The sequence below is a fragment of the Cololabis saira genome, chromosome 19 (genome assembly GCF_033807715.1).
Source record: "Cololabis saira isolate AMF1-May2022 chromosome 19, fColSai1.1, whole genome shotgun sequence".
Taxonomy (NCBI): Eukaryota; Metazoa; Chordata; class Actinopteri; order Beloniformes; family Belonidae; genus Cololabis; species Cololabis saira.
In genome coordinates this window covers 8,671,867-8,690,645 of record NC_084605.1, presented here as the reverse complement: position 1 = coordinate 8,690,645, position 18,779 = coordinate 8,671,867, and the positions used below count along the sequence as shown (strand labels likewise).

Sequence of the window (18,779 nt, the reverse complement as noted above, 5' to 3'; positions counted from 1 at the left end):
TGCAAAAGCAAGCACCTGGCTCCCTTCTGGCACTAGCTACCAAAACACCTGCCGTCTCAGCCCATTTCTTCATTCATGCCCAGCGCCATTTAATTTTCTGGTTTTTTTTTTCAGCCAAATCATCCTGTACAGGCTTCATTAATTTTTTCTCCATCTTGAAGTCGGTGATACGCAAGTGTTACGGCGGGCTGAAACGCCCCGCTCTGCGCCCTGCTGCCGTCAAAGACCGGCCCCAGCTCTACTTCTGATTGGCTAGTGTTAGTTTGGTTGAGCGCCAGAGCTGCTTTCCTCTCATTCCATTGGTACACAAACTCAGTTGATTCAAACTGACAATATCCCATAGCCCGGGCAACGCCCGGCTCTAGCTGCATGCGGCTCTTTAGCGCTGCCGTAGTGGCTCCTGGAGCATTTTTAAAATGTTTGACCCTTTTTTTCCTTCTTCTTTTTTTTCTATTTTTTCTTCTTTTTTTCCTCTTTCTTTCCCTTCTTTTTTTCTTCCTTTTTCCTTTCCTTTTTAATCTCGACATTTCGACTTTTTTCTCGACATTTCGACTTTTTTCTCGAGATTGTACTTCAACATTAATCTCGACATTTCGACTTTTTTCTCGAAATGCATAATGAAAAAAAAAATCTCCCCCCAGTTATAACTAATATAGATACAGGCAGCATGTGTTTCCTTCATTCTAAGGCTTATACAAGACTTCATTTTTTGCAGCTCCATACATATTTGTTTTTTGTGTTTTTGGTCCAATATGGCCCTTTCAACATTTTGGGTTGCCGAACCCTGCCATAGCCTATCAACACAGATTTAAATGTAAACGTTAAAGTTACTCATCTTTCCATTTTTTTTTTTTTTTTTTTTAAATCAGTCAAACTCTGCACGCCGAGAAAAAAAAAAACTCCATACGCCAGAGATCCGGCACGGTGTTGGAATACTTACTAATAGCCCAGTTTAGGATGGATGTCCAGGCTTGTGGTTTAGTCTGCAAGGATGTACATGAATGATTGGTGAAAACTTGTCATGAATAGATGTGAGGATGACTAAAATGTTCTCTTTTGTTTCAGTTTATTCTTGATAAAAATCCTTTGAACAATAAAATTGTATCAGCACCAGATTTTGAAGAGTGCTTTTTCTTGGGGTCAGTTCTCTGCAACTTTTGGGCAAAGGTTTATGACAGACATATGGAAGTCTTCATTATTCAGTGTTTTTTTTACCTGACAAATCAGAATATTTGAACATTTTCCAACAATCCATCCATTATTTCCACTAGCCTGCAGTTTAAAGCTAACACTCCATAGATTGTAATGTTGCGAGGATGAACACGCAGACTAAAGCTCACTGAACTAGCAGTTAATTAACTCTCTTTGGGGTTTAATAATCATTTGATTTATGGCAGATCCAGCGTTCACTTCACAGCAGAACAGTGCTTGTATTCGAAGACAGAACCGAGTCAGCAGACATCGTTGTCTATAAATACAGCTTTATTTGTTACATCAGTGCAGTTCAACATCACAGGTCAAGACACGAACAACATTAAAAACATTAATAATAAAACACAGTTTCTCACTGGTGTAACTGGAGTGTGTTTCTTCTGAACCGGTTTCATCCGAACCGAGCAGATCGGACCGTTCACTCCGGATCAGCGTCTTAGAGGTCAACTTCATCACAACTTCACTCTTTAAAGTGTGTTCAAGCTTTTTTTTGACTCGTTGAGACGTGAAGACGTGTTACGTTACGCTGAAGTCCAGTTGGCGTCCAGAGCTCGAGGGACCGCTGGACCACTTGCATCAGCTGGTGTTAAAACCCCAGATAAGATAAGTTTCTTTTTGTTTAGTTTTACTTACTTTTTCACACTTTTTCTTGTAGCCAAACTTATGTTTTTCCTTTCTATCGGCTTCTAACAAGAATGATTGCGTCAAAGCTCCGTGGTGCGTTCAGGGCCATCTGTTCAGACCTCACAGTGCTGCATTCGTGTGCATTTTTTAACCGGGGATAAGAGTTGAGCAGAAACCGTTAGAGGGCAACCTGCTGCTAATAGTTAGGAGTGAGTCTGACGTTTTAGTGATGCTTTATGGCGTCTCTGTTAGCGGTTAAGTCCAGTTTGAGCCTCAAGGTCACATCTCGGTTAGTCCTTCAGCTGCTCTGAGCTCAGTGTGTCGGGGTGACCTGCTCCGACGCCCCCCCGGGGGACTTGACCCCGGCCTGGTGGCTGAGCGTGGCCATCGGCAGGACGCTGAGCAGGACCTTCTCCAGCTTCTGCTCCAGAGCATCCAGGCGACGATCCACGTGCTCCTTCAGCCTCCTCTCCATCTCCTCCAGACGCCGCTCCATGGCTGAATCCAGCTCCCTGCAGAGTGAGGACCAAACACCAGCTACTCAATATATTCATGTTCAAATTTAAATAAATACATTTAAATTTAAGCAAAAGTAGAGTAAAAATCTTTGGGAACTATCAAAAGATGATCGAAAAAGTCAACAAAATCAGATTTCTTCATTAAATTAAGCACAAAACTATTAAAAAACACCACATTTTATACCGTTCAATAGTTTCACCATATCTAACTTAGCTCAGAGGTTTGGGGCAACAATTATTATATAATTACATCCACTCATCACTCTGCAAGAGAGAACCATAAGGATCATTTATAGGGCAGGATATAGGGATCATACAAACGTATTATTCCTCCGGTCTAAACTGCTCAAATTACCAGGTCTTGTGGAATTAAAGACAAAACAACTTGTTACCTGGAAATATTCAAAAACTATTCATTAAAAGGGAAAGGAGTTTTTGTGTTTCCATACGTGGACTTAAAACAGGAAGAGTTTGAATGCAGAGTAAAAGAGATGTCCAAACAAACAACAATTTAAAAAAGTACAACAGATTAAAATGAGCAGAATAAGGACACTGACATGTGGAGCCGAGCAGCTTCCTCCACATCTTATACAAATAAAATAGTCTTATTAGCTGGAGTATGATGCTGAGGCAGCCACATCCATCCATCCATCCATCCATCCATCCATCCATCCATCCATCCATCCATCCATCGTCAGGTCACCGAGGCAACAGCCTAAGACCTTTTGTGAAGATGACGACACTGGAGCAGCACTGAGTAGCTGAATCCATAAAAAAAACAAACATCCTAAAAAATATCCTAAATTCCAATTGTCGGTTAAATTAAACAATAAAACTCTGCGTTTATCTGTTTTTGTTTCCACCGCAGCCGCCATCAGAGGTTGACTCGTCACTGCCCCCTGGTGGATGGGTTGCTTGGCAACCATCCGAATGCAGATGACACAGAGGGATGCGGGGTAGCGACATAAACGATGTTTGGATTTTAGAGAAAAAAAATAAAACATTTGGGCTGTTTCTTAGTAAAATGTATTGCCCAATTAATATTGTTAAGAACAAAAGAGACAAAAAAACAAAACAAAAAACAACAATGTTTTGAGCAGACAGATGAACGAATCTACACAAAAGCATAAAGAGCGCCTGAGCAGCCTCCAGCTCGTTCCCAGGTCGGCTAAGAAATTAAATAAAAACCTTTCTGTAAAATAAGGTCAAGCTGGTCCGCTGCCAAGACGCGAGCTAAAAGGAAGAAGCTCGTTTCTAAAAAGCAAGTTAAAGAAATGACGACAGATGAGTTAAAGTGACAGACGGACAGTCTGTCCAAAGAAAAGTGATAATTTTTCTTCAAAAAAAACTTTAGATCCAAGTGCTGATAATTCAATTGATGTTACTTTTCTCCCATATTTCAGGATCTAGTTAAAGACATTAAACTGTTTAGGTGTAGAAGATGTACCGTTGAGCCGCAGCGCTCCCCTCAGCGTCGTCTCAGCTCTGACAAAGAACCTCATTTATCAGCTGCTGCATCACGACGGCGCCCGCTCAAAGGCTAATTATGTGACGTCTGAGTGTTTGCATCAAAGTTTACAACAAAATGAATGATTCAGTTTGTTTTGGTGCAGTTTTAGCAGCACTTTAACGAGGGGGGGGGGGCTGTTTTAAGGAACACAAGGTGACAAGAAAACATCTGTGCTGATAAGCTCAAAACTTTCCACCTCCAAGTGACGACATCTTCAGGAGCTGAGAAAATTGAGCTTTTTGCTTCTCTAGGATCATTGCTGATGTCATATGCGCTATGCATTGTGTCTCCACATCACATACCCGACCGCTCCGGCCAGCAAGCTACCAAAACATCTGCTTCGGAGGATGTCTGAACACCAGAACAACCCGATGACTGAATCATCGAAGGGCTTCGACCTTCGGCCTGGACGCGACTTACCTTCCCAGACGTGATGGAGGCAGGAAAGAGGCGCCGGTTTTCTGTCTCGTCTCAGGCCTCGTTCAATAAATCATGACATGTTGTCATTTGTGTATAATAGTTGTGACCTAAACACTGCAGATGTGAGAACCGGAGGATTTCAGCGGGTCAGCGAATCCCAGGAACATCTGGGCGTCTCTAGACTGACGTCAGACAACCAGAACTATTGTTCCCCTGAAGAAACGCGTCTCTGTCTCTCCCAGGCGCCGCCGCCCCCCCGATCCCGCACGACAACAATGAGACGAGGCTGCGGTGCAAATGCCAGGAATGTTTTCTGAGGTTTCTGAGGTTTGGAGCTGGTTCGGGACTCTTGCCCATCCCTCACCAACCCGGCGAGGGATGGGCAGAGGGACTTCCACCCTTTTCCTGACCAATAACAACCGCGAGGGTCGTCAGAGGGTCGTCACAATGGCCCAAAAAATAATGGGCTGCAGGAAAATCATCAAGGACCCATCTCACCCCGGACACTAACTCTTTGAACTGTTGCCATCAGGCAAACGTTCCACGACACTGAAATCACGCACAAACACACTCAAGAACAGTTTCTATGCCAGAGCCATAACTACACTCAATACTGCTAAATACTCAAACTGACTTTTTCCATGTGCAATACTGACCGAACCGAGCAATACCTGCCATGGAATCGTGCAATACCTGTATGTTGTCTTCCTGTTTGTGTCCTTTTAGAGATTATTTATTTTTATAGTTGTTGTTGTTTAAATATATCTATTTTTTAAACCATGCACCTTAAGAACATAGCATCCAATTTCGTTGTACCTGTACAAATGACAATAAAGACATTCTAATTCTAATTCTAATTCTGATATTTGGAGGAGCGGTTTCTCATCTTTGCCGCCTCACACCCTAGTGAGAGGTGTAGACTTAATTAGACCTAATCCGGTCTAATTACGGGGGGTGTGGCCTAAACTCGGTGTGAAACTCCGTGCAGACTTCACCGGTCATGCCTTGTGGGTGACCAGGACCAATGTGGGTTTGGTCTCCTGTGGGATTCCCACCTGCTGGAAGAGCTCCACGTGTCAGGGAACCGTGTTACAAGTAAAGTTGCTTTCATCAACGAAAATTATGACTAAATATCGTCGTCAACGAACCTTTATCACCTGAGGAAAACGAGACGAGACGCAACGAAAATGCTGGTCATCTGACGATAACGATAATTAAATATATAATGCAATAACGTAGTGGAATAAAAACCAGACTAAAATGTGGATTACAAAATAAAAACTCTGCTAAAATGTGTCGTTGACCAAAACGAGACGAAATGTTTTAGCAAAGATCCTTAATCTGCATGTTTTCAGTAGTTTCCTCTGGTTTAGTTCTGCTGCTGGGTGACGTTAGTCCTCAATCCCAGTTGCGGCCACAAAATCACAGGAAAAAATAAATATGTTGTAAACTCAAATTAGAGTCTTCTGTATCTGGAATGAATGTATTATTGATTCTATAAGGTAACAATAATATAATAATAAGATAACCTTGTTTGAATTGTAAAATGGGTTTGGCTAAATACAATCTTTGACTAAAACTAGACTAAAATGATCCTGGACAATTCTGACTAAAATAAGACTAAAATGCTCAGACTTTTAGTCGACTGAAACTTGACACGACTACAAGGAGAATGAACGTGACTAAAACTAATAAAAACTAAAATGATAGCTTGACCCAAAGACTAGACTTAAACTAAAATTGAAACAGGCTGACAAAAACAACAGTAGTTACAGGTAACGGTGAAGGTGTGGCCTCCGGCTACATGACTAAACTAGGACTGGACGTCATGAACTCATTTACTCTCAGAAGCTCCAAAACACCATGGTTTGTGTTTTTAGTCTCAAATAACATTTTAAAAGACCTGTAACACTCATCACGGTTTCACCGTCATCAGCCAGATCAGTCACAGAACAAGAAGATCAAACAGTCACTTTCACCTCCCTTTTGCTTTTAGCATCTGAAGTTCGTACCGACTCAATAAAACTGTAAACTCGGCTCACCATGTGCCGTTCTCCATCCTCTCCTTCTCCGCCTCTGCCGCGTTATCCAGCCGCAGCTGCGTCACCTGACCGCAGACGCTCTGCAGCATGGGCAGGAGCTCGGGGCCCAGGTGTCCGTGGTCCCGCCCCTTCAGGAAGCGCGACGCCATCTCCGCCAGGTGGGCGTGGCTCACCGGGACTCCACCCTCACTGCTCGCTGGAAACAGGAGACATGTCATTGTGGCGGGTCCTTTACACTCGATCGATCGCCTTTTTAAAGACGCTAAATAACAATGCAGCGTCTGACCACGAGTGGTGACGGTCCAGCGGGTCTTGCGTTACCACGCTGCCCCACTCGAGGGGAACTTTGACCTCCCACATAAGCGCCAACGCTTATGTGGATCCAGCGTCTTGACGTCTGGATCCAGATATGCAGTTCCTCTATCCACCACTAGGGTCTGGATCCAGACCTGCAGTTCCTCTACTGACCACTAGGGGCCGCCTCTGAAATATCCTCTCTGACTTTCACGTTAAAATGTGCGACAGATACTGTCTGGGTCTGACCTTCATGGTGAAACGCTGCCACAACCAGTCACAGTCGTCCTTTAGTAAAACTGGCAACTCAACAAACATTAACCCTTGTGCTGTCTTCGGGTCAAGGAAGGAGGAAGAGAAGAAGGGAGGAAAGAAGGAAGGAAGGAAGAAAGGAAGGAAGGGAGGAAAGAAGGAAGGAAGGAAAAATTAAAAGAAGGAAAGAAAGAAGGAAGGACGGAAGGAAGGAAGGAAGGAAGGAAGGAAGGAAGGAAGGAAGGAAGGAAGGAAGGAAGGAAGGACGGAAAGAAAAGAAGGAAGGGAGGAAAGAAGGAAGGAAAGAAAAGAAGGAAGGGAGGAAAGAAGGAAGGAAGGGAGGAAAGAAGGAAGATTGAAAAGAAGGAAATAAAGAAGGAAGGAAAGGAGAACAGAAGGATGGAATGAAGGAAGGAAGGGAGAAAAGAAGGATGGGAGGAAAGAAGGAAGGAAGGAAGGAAGGAAGGAAAGAAGGAAGCGAGGAAAGAAGGAAGGAAGGAAGGGAGAAAAGAAGGATGGGAGGAAAGAAGGAAGGAAGGAAGGAAGGAAGGAAGGAAGGAAAGAAGGAAGGGAGAAAAGAAGGATGGAAGGACGGAAGGAAGGAAGGAAGGAAGGAAGGAAGGAAGGAAGGAAGGAAGGAAGGAAGGAAGGAAGGAAGGAAGGAAGGAAGGAAGGAAGGAAGGAAGGAAGGAAGGAAGGGAGAAAAGAGGAAGGAAAGAAGGAAGGAGAATTAGGTCATTTTGAACTTTGACCTCCCACATAAGCGCCAACGCTTATGTGGATCCAGCGTCTTGACGTCTGGATCCAGATATGCAGTTCCTCTATCCACCACTAGGGTCTGGATCCAGACCTGCCGTTCCTCTACTGACCACTAGGGGCCGCCTCTGAAATATCCTCTCTGACTTTCACGTTAAAATGTGCAACAGATACTGTCTGGGTCTGACCTTCATGGGGAAATGCTTCCACCATGTGGTCAGAAATGACATTGCAACACAAGGCACCTGTGTTCTGTTGTCAAGGTAACAGGATGCAACAGTAGAGGGAAGACGACTGCACAAGTGAGCCATTTCATACAGTTTTTTTTTCTTTTAAAAAAAAAAAATCGATGGTACTGACTGGTGTCGGCGCTGGACGGAGACAGATCTGCGGCGCTGGAGTCCTCCGACGTTCCTCCGTTCTGAAACGGTGGAGTTTGGTCTGCAGGCTGCTGACAGAGACAAAGACGGTTACGTTTGTCAATAAAGATAAAAAAAACAACATTTGCTGTTTCAGAAAACTCTATTTGTAAAAATGTCAGAATAATCGTAAAAACAGGTCCTCTTCATTTTCCTGAAGCTTTCAACAAACGTGAAAACAAATATAAGCAGTTGCCGGGTGCTACTTTGCTCTGGTGTCTGGAGACGGGACTGATCTGACCCGCCGGTATCAGAGGCCTGTCCAAGAGCCACTCCCACGTTATTCACTGAAACCTTGAACTGTTTACTGAGGAAATCGTAAATACTGGATTTAGCCGGGTCAGATGACGAACCGTTGTTTTTAAAGAGAAGGGCCATGTGACTGTTTCTGTTTTTATATGGATTCAAACTAAAAATGAGAAACAACAACCACCTGCTCTGATACCCTGACGTACAAGAACCCTGTCCTACCGGAACCCTGTCCTACCGGAACCCTGTCCTACCAGAACCCTGTCCTACCAGAACCCCGTCCTACCAGAACCCCGTCCTACCAGAACCCCGTCCTACCAGAACCCCGTCCTACCAGAACTCTGTCCTACCAGAACCCTGTCCTACCAGAACCCTGTCCTACCAGAACCCTGTCCTACCAGAACCCTGTCCTACCAGAACCCTGTCCTACCAGAACCCTGTCCTACCGGAACCCTGTCCTACCGGAACCCTGTCCTACCGGAACCCTGTCCTACCAGAACTCTGTCCTACCAGAACCCCGTCCTACCAGAACCCTGTCCTACCAGAACCCTGACGTACAAGAACCCTGTCCTACCAGAACCCTGTCCTACCAGAACCCTGTCCTACCAGAACCCCGTCCTACCAGAACCCTGACGTACCAGAACCCTGTCCTACCAGAACCCCGTCCTACCAGAACCCTGTCCTCCCAGAACCGTGTCCTACCAGAACCCTGTCCTACGAGAACCCTGTCCTACCAGAACCGTGTCCTACCAGAACCCCGCCCTACCAGAACCCCGTCCTACCAGAACCCTGTCCTACCAGAACCGTGTCCTACCAGAACCCTGTCCTATCAGAACCCCGTCCTACCAGAACCCTGTCCTACCAGAACTCTGTCCTACCAGAACCCTGTCCTACCAGAACCCTGTCCTACCAGAACCGTGTCCTACCAGAACCCTGACGTACAAGAACCCTGTCCTACCAGAACCCCGTCCTACCAGAACCCTGTCCTACCAGAACCCCGTCCTACCAGAACCCCGTCCTACCAGAACCCCGTCCTACCAGAACCCTGTCCTACCAGAACACTGTCCTACCAGAACCATGTCCTACCAGAACCCCGTCCTACCAGAACCCTGTCCTACCAGAACCCTGTCCTACCAGAACACTGTCCTACCAGAACCATGTCCTACCAGAACCCCGTCCTACCAGAACCCTGTCCTACCAGAACCATGTCCTACCAGAACCCTGCAAACTGTAAAGTGAAGCTAGAAACACTGCAGCCAGCTGATGGTTGACAAAGATCTTCTCCTCTTCAAACTTAGCCGTACCGACCCAAACTCAGCGATACCCAGCCCAAGCTGAGCGGTGCCGGCCCAGACTGAGCGGTGCCGGCCCAGACTGAGCCCTGCTGCTCAGTGGAAACCAAACTTCCTCCTCAGAACCGTCCACACCGACCCACAACCAGTCACAGTCGTCCTCTAGTAAAACTGGAAACTCAACAAACATTAACCCTTGTGCTGTTTTAGGGTCAAGGAAAGAGGAAGAGAAGAAGGGAGGAAAGAAGGAAGGAAGGAAGAAGGAAGGAAGAAAAGAAGGAAGGGAGGAAAGAAGGAAGGAAGGAAAAATTAAAAGAAGGAAAGAAAGAATGAAGGATGGAAGGAAAGAAGGAAGGAAGGAAGGAAAGAAAAGAAGGAAGGGAGGAAAGAAGGAAGGAAGGAAGGGAGGAAAGAAGGAAGCAAGGAAAGAAGGAAGGGAGAAAAGAAGGATGGAAGGAAGGAAGGAAGGAAGGGAGAAAAGAAGGATGGAAGGAAGGAAGGAAGGGAGGAAAGAAGGAAGCAAGGAAAGAAGGAAGGGAGAAAAGAAGGATGGAAGGAAGGAAGGAAGGGAGAAAAGAGGAAGGGAAGGAAGGAAGGAAGGAAGGAAGGGAGAAAAGAAGGATGGAATGAAGGAAGGAAGGGAGGAAAGAAGGAAGCAAGGAAAGAAGGAAGGGAGAAAAGAAGGATGGAAGGAAGGAAGGAAGGGAGAAAAGAGGAAGGGAAGGAAGGAAGGAAGGAAGGAAGGAAGGAAGGAAGGGAGAAAAGAAGGAAAGAAGGAAGGAAGGAAGGAAGCGAGAAAAGAAGGAAAGGAGAAATGAAGGATGGAAGGAAGGAAGGAAGGAAGGAAGGAAGGAAGGGAGAAAAGAGGAAGGGAAGGAAGGAAGGAAGGAAGGAAGGGAGAAAAGAAGGAAGGAAGGGAGAAAAGAAGGAAGGAAGGAAGGAAGGAAGGAAGGAAGGAAGGAAGGAAGGAAGGAAAGAAGGATGGAAGGAAGGAAGGAAGGGAGAAAAGAAGGAAGGAAGGAAAGAGGAAGGGAAGAAGGAAGGAGAATTAGGTCATTTTGACCCGAAGACAGCACAAGGGTTAAAATCTGAATGTGTTCTGTTGGGTCTTAAATCACAGCTCAGAGGTCAGGAAAAGCGTTGTCTCTGTCATTGGCTGTTAATCAATCAATCAATCAATCAATCAATCAATCAATCAATCAATCAATCAATCAATCAATCAATCAATCAATCAATCAATCAATCAATCAATCAATCAATCAATCAATCAGACTTTTCTACAAACTGACAGGTCACTGCTTTAATTCAACAGGTTCTGGTTATTCTTGTGTTTAAAATCCAGTTTGATTGCTCAGAGACGCCGGTCCTGCCAGCTCTAGTGAACAGGTCCTACAGCCGGTACCGTGAAGTCCGCGGGCTGACGCTGACTCCTCAGGCCCGCCGGGGGCGCGTGAAGACCTCCGGCCAGCGCCGACAGAGCGCCGCCGCCCATCAGCAGAGGCAGGAAGCTTCCCAGAGAGCCGGTCTGATTCTGCAGGAACACAAACCCACACACCAGATGTCAGATCCTTTCCCTTACTTAATTTTTAAGTACTGTATTTTCCGGACTATAAGTCGCGTTTTTTTTCATAGTTTGGTCGGGGGTGCGACTTATACTCTGGAGCGACTTATGTGTGAAATTATTAACACATTATTACCGGTTTATCATTTCACATGTTATTTTCACACTAAACTGCAAGAGGGTGAACTGCAACTGAAGATGAGTCTGACGTAAGCGACGTAGAAGAGGCATCTTCTACCTCCGGAGTTAGCGGAGTTGTTTAAAAGTGACACAGAGGATGAAGATTTCCTTGGAATTTAATTATTTGGAGCTTGAAGAGGTCTGTTATATGCACGTTCTCAGTTGTGTCATGTAACGTAACAATTATTCAGCTTGTTGTTTATGGGCTCAAATTAATGCCATAAGTATTTTGTATCTGTAAATAAACTTTGTACTTGTAGAAATATTTTGTGCGTGTGCAAAAAATATTTGTACTTGCAAAAAATATTTGTACTTGTAAAAATATTTTGTGCGTGTGAAAAAAATATTTGTACTTGCAAAAAATATTTGTACTTCTAGATACAAAGCTACCAACTTTTTACAAAGCTACAAAGTTTTTTTACAAAGCTACAAACTTTTTTTACAAAGCTACAAACTTTTTTTTACAAAAGCTACAAACTTTTTTTCAAAAGCTTTAATTTGAGCCCATAGTTGTTGCCTTTATTCTATTTTTATTTTAAATTGCCTTTAAAGATGACATGTCATTTCCCCCAAAAATGCAACTTATACTCCAATACGAATTATATATGTTTTTTCCTTCTTTATTTTGCATTTTATGGCTGGTGCGACTTGTACTCTGGAGCCACTCATAGTCCGGAAAATACTGTATACATGCTGATTCTGTTGTGAATGAAACAATTTAAAAAGCTTAAAAATGCATCTGTGGCAGATGTAAACTCCAGAGCTGATGTTACTCTGAAAATCAAACTTTAGTGAAGGTAAAAGACGTGGCACCTTCTGCTGGTGCTGGACCATGTCCATGAGGTTCTGGGCGGCGGGAGACAGACTGGTCCCCATCTCCTGGACCAGACTCTGCACCTGCTGCAGATCTATGCCGGGGCCTCGGTCCGGGCCGGGCTGCAGGGACTGGAGACCCACGACGACGCTGCACACCTGGACGCTGCCTCGACCTGCCAGGGAGAGCAGCTGGCGGAGCGGCCAGAGGGACGAGGAGCAGACTCATCAAACACAGACGTTACTGGGTCAGGCGGAGAAACTCGGCAGAGGTACAAGACCGACTTCCTGCCAGGAGGACGTCTCACCTTCACGTCGCAGGCCGAGGACGGGTGCTGGAGCGTCAGCTGTTTCCTGTAGAACGGACCTCTGTCTGCTCTGGGAGGCACACAGAAACCAGAAGCTGCATCAACACTTGTTTGGGTTTTGGGGATTACAATCGCTTTTACGCAGAAGAACAGCTGGCTGAGGCAAATTTATTAATGAACAAAAGATTTAAATTAGTTGTAGATAATTGTTATATTTGCAAAATGAATGTAGAAACGATAGAGAAGCTGTTTTTTGGATGTGAGATCATTCAAGATATATGGAAGTCTCTCCATGATTTAATAATGTCCAGCTCCATTAACATAGATGTCTGGTCTTTTCAAAAAAATTCAAGTTGGTGTAATTCTTAAGAATAAAAAAATGAATTTTTAGTGAATAATTTGATCATTCTTACAAAATACTATATTCACAAGTGTCGCTTCGCTAAATCCCCCCCTTCATGGACTGCTCTTAAAAATGAAATCTCCTTATTTCAACAGTGTCTAAAACACATAAATACTCCCCTTGCAGTAGAATTGTTTACTCTGATTCCATCTGTCAATTTATCCTGAACCCCTTGTACTTGTCAATATGATTTCCCCTCTTTATTTATTATTTAAGTACTTGCTTTTCATTCATTTGTTGATTTATCTTTTCTTCATTCTTTTTTATTTATTTATTTTTATATTCATTTATTTATTTTCTTCATTTCCCTTTATACAATCTCAGTTTAATAAGAGGTGTAATTGTTCTCTAAATCGGATGTACTTATGTTCACATCTGAGTTTGTCATTGTTCTTGTTAAATAAAGTATTAAAGAATTAGCTGGCTGAGACATCGTCTGTGAGCGGTATTCACAGATTTCTAACAAACGTGAGGGCTGGTTGAGATGGAAGTTTTTTTTTACCCGTCCGGCTGGATGCTCTGGTCCTTGGTGCCCCGCACCGTCCCGCAGTACTCCCCCGCCCGGTCGTACACCTCCATGGTCCGAGCCTCGGTGACCAGCAGCAGGCGGCGGATGGAGGAGGAGGAGGAGGCGGTGGGGCTGCAGCGGAGCGTCAGGACGCAGGGCTCCCCGTCCTCCAGCCGCTCCAGCAGAACCGGACCAGCCCTGCTGAGGAAAACCTGCGTGTTCACGTTTCACGTTTCGTCTTTCACTTTCTACAGTTGTGTACCATGGCCGGGGCCCGTGCTATCTAATCCTGCGTATTTTGTGTAAAAACATCCATCCATCCATCCATCCATCCATCCATCCATCCATCCATCCATCCATCCATCCATCCATCCATCCATCCATCCATCCATCCATCCATCCATCCATCCATCCATCCATACATACATACATACATACATACATACATACATACATACATACATACATACATACATACATACATACATACATACATACATACATACATACATACATACATACATACATACATACATACATACATACATACATACATACATACATACATACATACATACATACATACATACATACATACATACATACATACATACATACATACATACATACATACATACATACATACATACATACATACATACATACATACATACATACATACATACATACATACATACATACATACATACATACATACATACATACATACATACATACATACATACATACATACATACATACATACATACATACATACATACATACATACATACATACATACATACATACATACATACATACATACATACATACATACATACATACATACATACATACATACATACATACATACATACATACATACATACATACATACATACATACATACATACATACATACATACATACATACATACATACATACATACATACATACATACATACATACATACATACATACATACATACATACATACATACATACATACATACATACATACATACATACATACATACATACATACATACATACATACATACATACATACATACATACATACATACATACATACATACATACATACATACATACATACATACATACATACATACATACATACATACATACATACATACATACATACATACATACATACATACATACATACATACATCCATACATCCATACATCCATCCATCCATCCATCCATCCATCCATCCATCCATCCATCCATCCATCCATCCATCCATCCATCCATCCATCCATCCATCCATCCATCCATCCATCCATCCATCCATCCATCCATCCATCCATCCATCCATCCATCCATCCATCCATCCATCCATCCATCCATCCATCCATCCATCCATCCATCCATCCATCCATCCATCCATCCATCCATCCATCCATCCATCCATCCATCCATCCATCCATCCATCCATCCATCCATCCATCCATCCATCCATCCATCCATCCATCCATCCATCCATCCATCCATCCATCCATCCATCCATCCATCCATCCATCCATCCATCCATCCATCCATCCATCCATCCATACATACATACATACATACATACATACATACATACATACATACATACATACATACATACATACATACATACATACATACATACATACATACATACATACATACATACATACATACATACATACATACATACATACATACATACATACATACATACATACATACATACATACATACATACATACATACATACATACATACATACATACATACATACATACATACATACATACATACATACATACATACATACATACATACATACATACATACATACATACATACATACATACATACATACATACATACATACATACATACATACATACATACATACATACATACATACATACATACATACATACATACATACATACATACATACATACATACATACATACATACATACATACATACATACATACATACATACATACATACATACATACATACATACATACATACATACATACATACATACATACATACATATACACACACACACACACACACACACACACACACACACACACACACACACACACACACACACACACAGGACTGTCTCAGAAAAATTGAATATTGTGATAAAGTTCTTTATTTTCTGTAATGCAATTAAAAAAACAAAAATGTCATACATTCTGGATTCATTACAAATCAACTGAAATATTACAAGCCTTTTATTATTTTAATATTGCTGATTATGGCTTACAGTTTAAGATTAAGATTCCTGGAATATTCAAATTTTTTGAGATAGGATATTTGTTTTTTCTTAAGCTGTAAGCCATGATCAGCAATATTAAAATAATAAAAGGCTTGGAATATTTCAGTTGATTTGTAAAGAATCCAGAATGTATGACATTTTTGTTTTTGTAATTGCATTACAGAAAATCACAATATTCAAATTTTCTGAGACAGTCCTGTATATGTATGTATGTATGTATGTATGTATGTATGTATGTATGTATGTATGTATGTATGTATGTATGTATGTATGTATGTATGTATGTATGTATGTATGTATGTATGTATGTATGTACATAAATAAATATATAAATACACACATACACACATGCTGCTGGTCATCAGCAGGTCCAGGCCTCCACAAAAGCAGATGTTCCAGCAGTTTCCTGGTCTAAGGGTATTCAGGTGCGTGTTAACACAATGCCGGGAGGGAAAGACATCAGCAATGGGTTTGGAGAAGCAACTGCTACAAAGGGTTATAATTAAACCCATTTCAGAACTACTGGATTTCCCAAACCAGCAGACATCTGGAACCATGTCGTCTGGACAGATGAGACCAAAGCTGACATGTTTGGTCTTCATGCCCTCATTACTCATTTTTGGAGTAAAAACCAACAGAAACACCTCAGAGCCACTGTCAAGCACGGTGGTGGAGGGATGCTGGTCTGGACCTGGACACCTGTCAGTCCCTGAGTGGGCCGTGAACTCCTCTGTAGACCAGAGTCTTCTAGAGACAAATGTGTCTGACGGATGAAGACTGGCTTCAGGGAGGGCGTGTAGATGCGAATGTCCAAAAACCCTTAAAATGTTGTAAAAGAATGGACCAGATTCCTCCAAAAGACTCAGATGAAGCCGGACAGCAAACATCTGCTGGGTCTCGGGGGTCCTTGGTCTTATTTTTAGGCTTCCTTGGTGTTCACTAAACATGGGGCGAGTGAAAAAGTTCAATGCCGATCACCTGAAGTAGTATCCCCTGAAACGAAGCCCCACTACGATCACAAGGTTTGTTTTATCCTACACACTCACCCGCCCGTGTCCTTCCTGACCGAAGCACCAAGCTCTTCCTCATCGCCGTCTTCATTACCGAGGTTGACAGGAAGTAGAACGTCAGCCAGACGACGTCCCGGAGTCTGACACACCCAAGCAGCTTCGCTTTTCACGGAGATGTCCACCATGGTGAGGCTACGCTTGGAGAACAATCGACAGTCAGCGGAGACGTTGACGACAGTGAAGCTCAAGCTTTCTGACCCCTCGCCCTCCTCGTTATAAAACTTTGAAACCACTGGTTTCTGGTTCAGCTTTGACATCTTTCTTTTTATGTGTTTCTCTTCTGTCTTCATCTGCATTAAGGCTGTTTTTAAAAGTGTTATAGAAATGCATTTTCCATCGTTGTTTCATCTGTTCTGCAGAGCTGTTTAGGGTCAATTTACTGATTTAATTTGCCAACAAACAGCATAAGAAGAGATAACAGTCCTGCAGCAAATAGCCCATCATCTCCTCACTGACGAGGGCACCAAGATTATTACAAAAATCGATTAAAGAAGCAGCATTACAGCTGTGTGATTTTGGACGTTTTGATGGTTTCTAACGTTTGTTTTCACCCTGCAGTTCTGTGCATGAATAAAAACCTTGAACCTCACTTTTTCAAAGACTCAGCCAGTGTTTAGGACCTTCAGGCAGGTGTGTTTGCAGGTTCTACCTGTGTTTGGGATCTATCTGGTTGTTAGATGAGGCCCAAGTACCTCAATTTTACTCTTAGCTCATTTGGCCCTTATAGATTATAGATTCAGGGTCCATAATCCTGATCACTTCTTCATCGCCGGCCCAGGTTTAACTCACGTAATTTACCTTTAACCCAGAAGCTCACCTGGACCTGCTGGCTTTGTAAGAACAGCCTGAACCACTAAAAAAAGTTATAAAACGTTGAAACCACTGGTTTGACATCTTTGTTTTTATGTGTTTCTCCTCTGTCTTCATCTGCATCAAGGCTGTTTTTAAAAGTGTTATAGAAATGCATTTTCCATCGTTGTTTCATCTGTTCTGCAGAGCTGTTTACCGCGGTTGAATTGGTTTGATATTGGATATTCGACATTCAAATTCAACACCCATAAAACTTGTGATACATACCACTGATTTTGGTCAAACCACTTGTGATGTGTTCATGGTCATCTAGACTATATATCACAAAACAGTAATTATTAAAAAATCATATATATGGGCTGATTTATGGGCTGATTTAATGTGGTTTAATGAATTCAACACCCATAAAACTTGTGATACATACCACTGATTTTGGTCATATTGCTTGTGATGTGTTCATGGTCATCTAGACTATATATCACAAGAGAGTAATTATTATAAAATCATATTATGGGCTGATTTAATGAGGTTTAGGATGACCATGAACACATCAGTGGTTTGAAAACAATCGGTGTTATGTATCACAAGTTTTATGGGTGTTGAATTCATTAAACCTCATTAAATCAGCCCATAATATGATTTTATAATAATTACTGTTTTGTGATATATAGTCTAGATGACCATGAACACATCACAAGTGGATTGAACAAAATCAGTCGTATGTATCACAAGTTTTATGGGTGTTGAATTCGAATGTCGAATATCCAATATCCAATATCAAACCAATTCAACCGCGGTGAGTTGTTTAGGGTCAATTTACTGATTTAATTTGCCAACAAACAGCATAAGAAGAGATAACAGTCCTGCAGCAAATAGCCCATCATCTTCTCACTGACGAGGGCACCAAGATTATTACGAAAATCGATTAAAAAGCAGCATTACAGCTGGGTGATTTGGGACGTTTTGATGGTTTCTAACGTAAAACATAGAATAATAAAATCCAGCTGCTGCAGGAAGTTAAACAACATAAGTCTGAAACACTTTTACCGTGAGACCACTTCAAATGTCACCGATGCTCGAGCTCTGTCAGGGTTTCCTTCTCCCCATGTCTCCGCGAGGGCCAAAACTGCTGGCGATCTGATATCTGAAACAAAAACGATTTAAAACAACAAAACGACAAGAAAAAAAAAAGCAGAAATTCTGACTCCATAAATCCGACACTGCGCATGCGCAGTCA

The 18,779-nt window shown here is 42.5% G+C and overlaps 1 protein-coding gene across 3 annotated transcripts; it reads right to left on the bottom strand.

Annotated features, from left to right (window-relative positions):
- Positions 1 to 1,464: 1,464 nt before the first annotated feature.
- c19h10orf88 (chromosome 19 C10orf88 homolog) lies at positions 1,465 to 18,755 on the bottom strand. Of its 3 annotated transcripts, none has more exons than XM_061708494.1 (9): positions 18,590 to 18,755; positions 16,709 to 16,864; positions 13,356 to 13,562; positions 12,451 to 12,520; positions 12,143 to 12,334; positions 10,991 to 11,119; positions 7,989 to 8,079; positions 6,327 to 6,522; positions 1,465 to 2,348 (listed from the first exon to the last, which is right to left on the bottom strand). In XM_061708494.1, exons 2-9 carry the CDS (start codon positions 16,855 to 16,857, stop codon positions 2,150 to 2,152), a joined length of 1,233 nt encoding a protein of 410 aa, XP_061564478.1. In that variant the 5' UTR covers positions 16,858 to 16,864; positions 18,590 to 18,755; the 3' UTR covers positions 1,465 to 2,149. The 3 variants fall into 3 exon arrangements, with proteins under 3 accessions (XP_061564478.1, XP_061564480.1, XP_061564479.1); XM_061708496.1 differs by having other exon boundaries at positions 7,989 to 8,076; XM_061708495.1 differs by having other exon boundaries at positions 13,356 to 13,559.
- Positions 18,756 to 18,779: the final 24 nt, after the last annotated feature.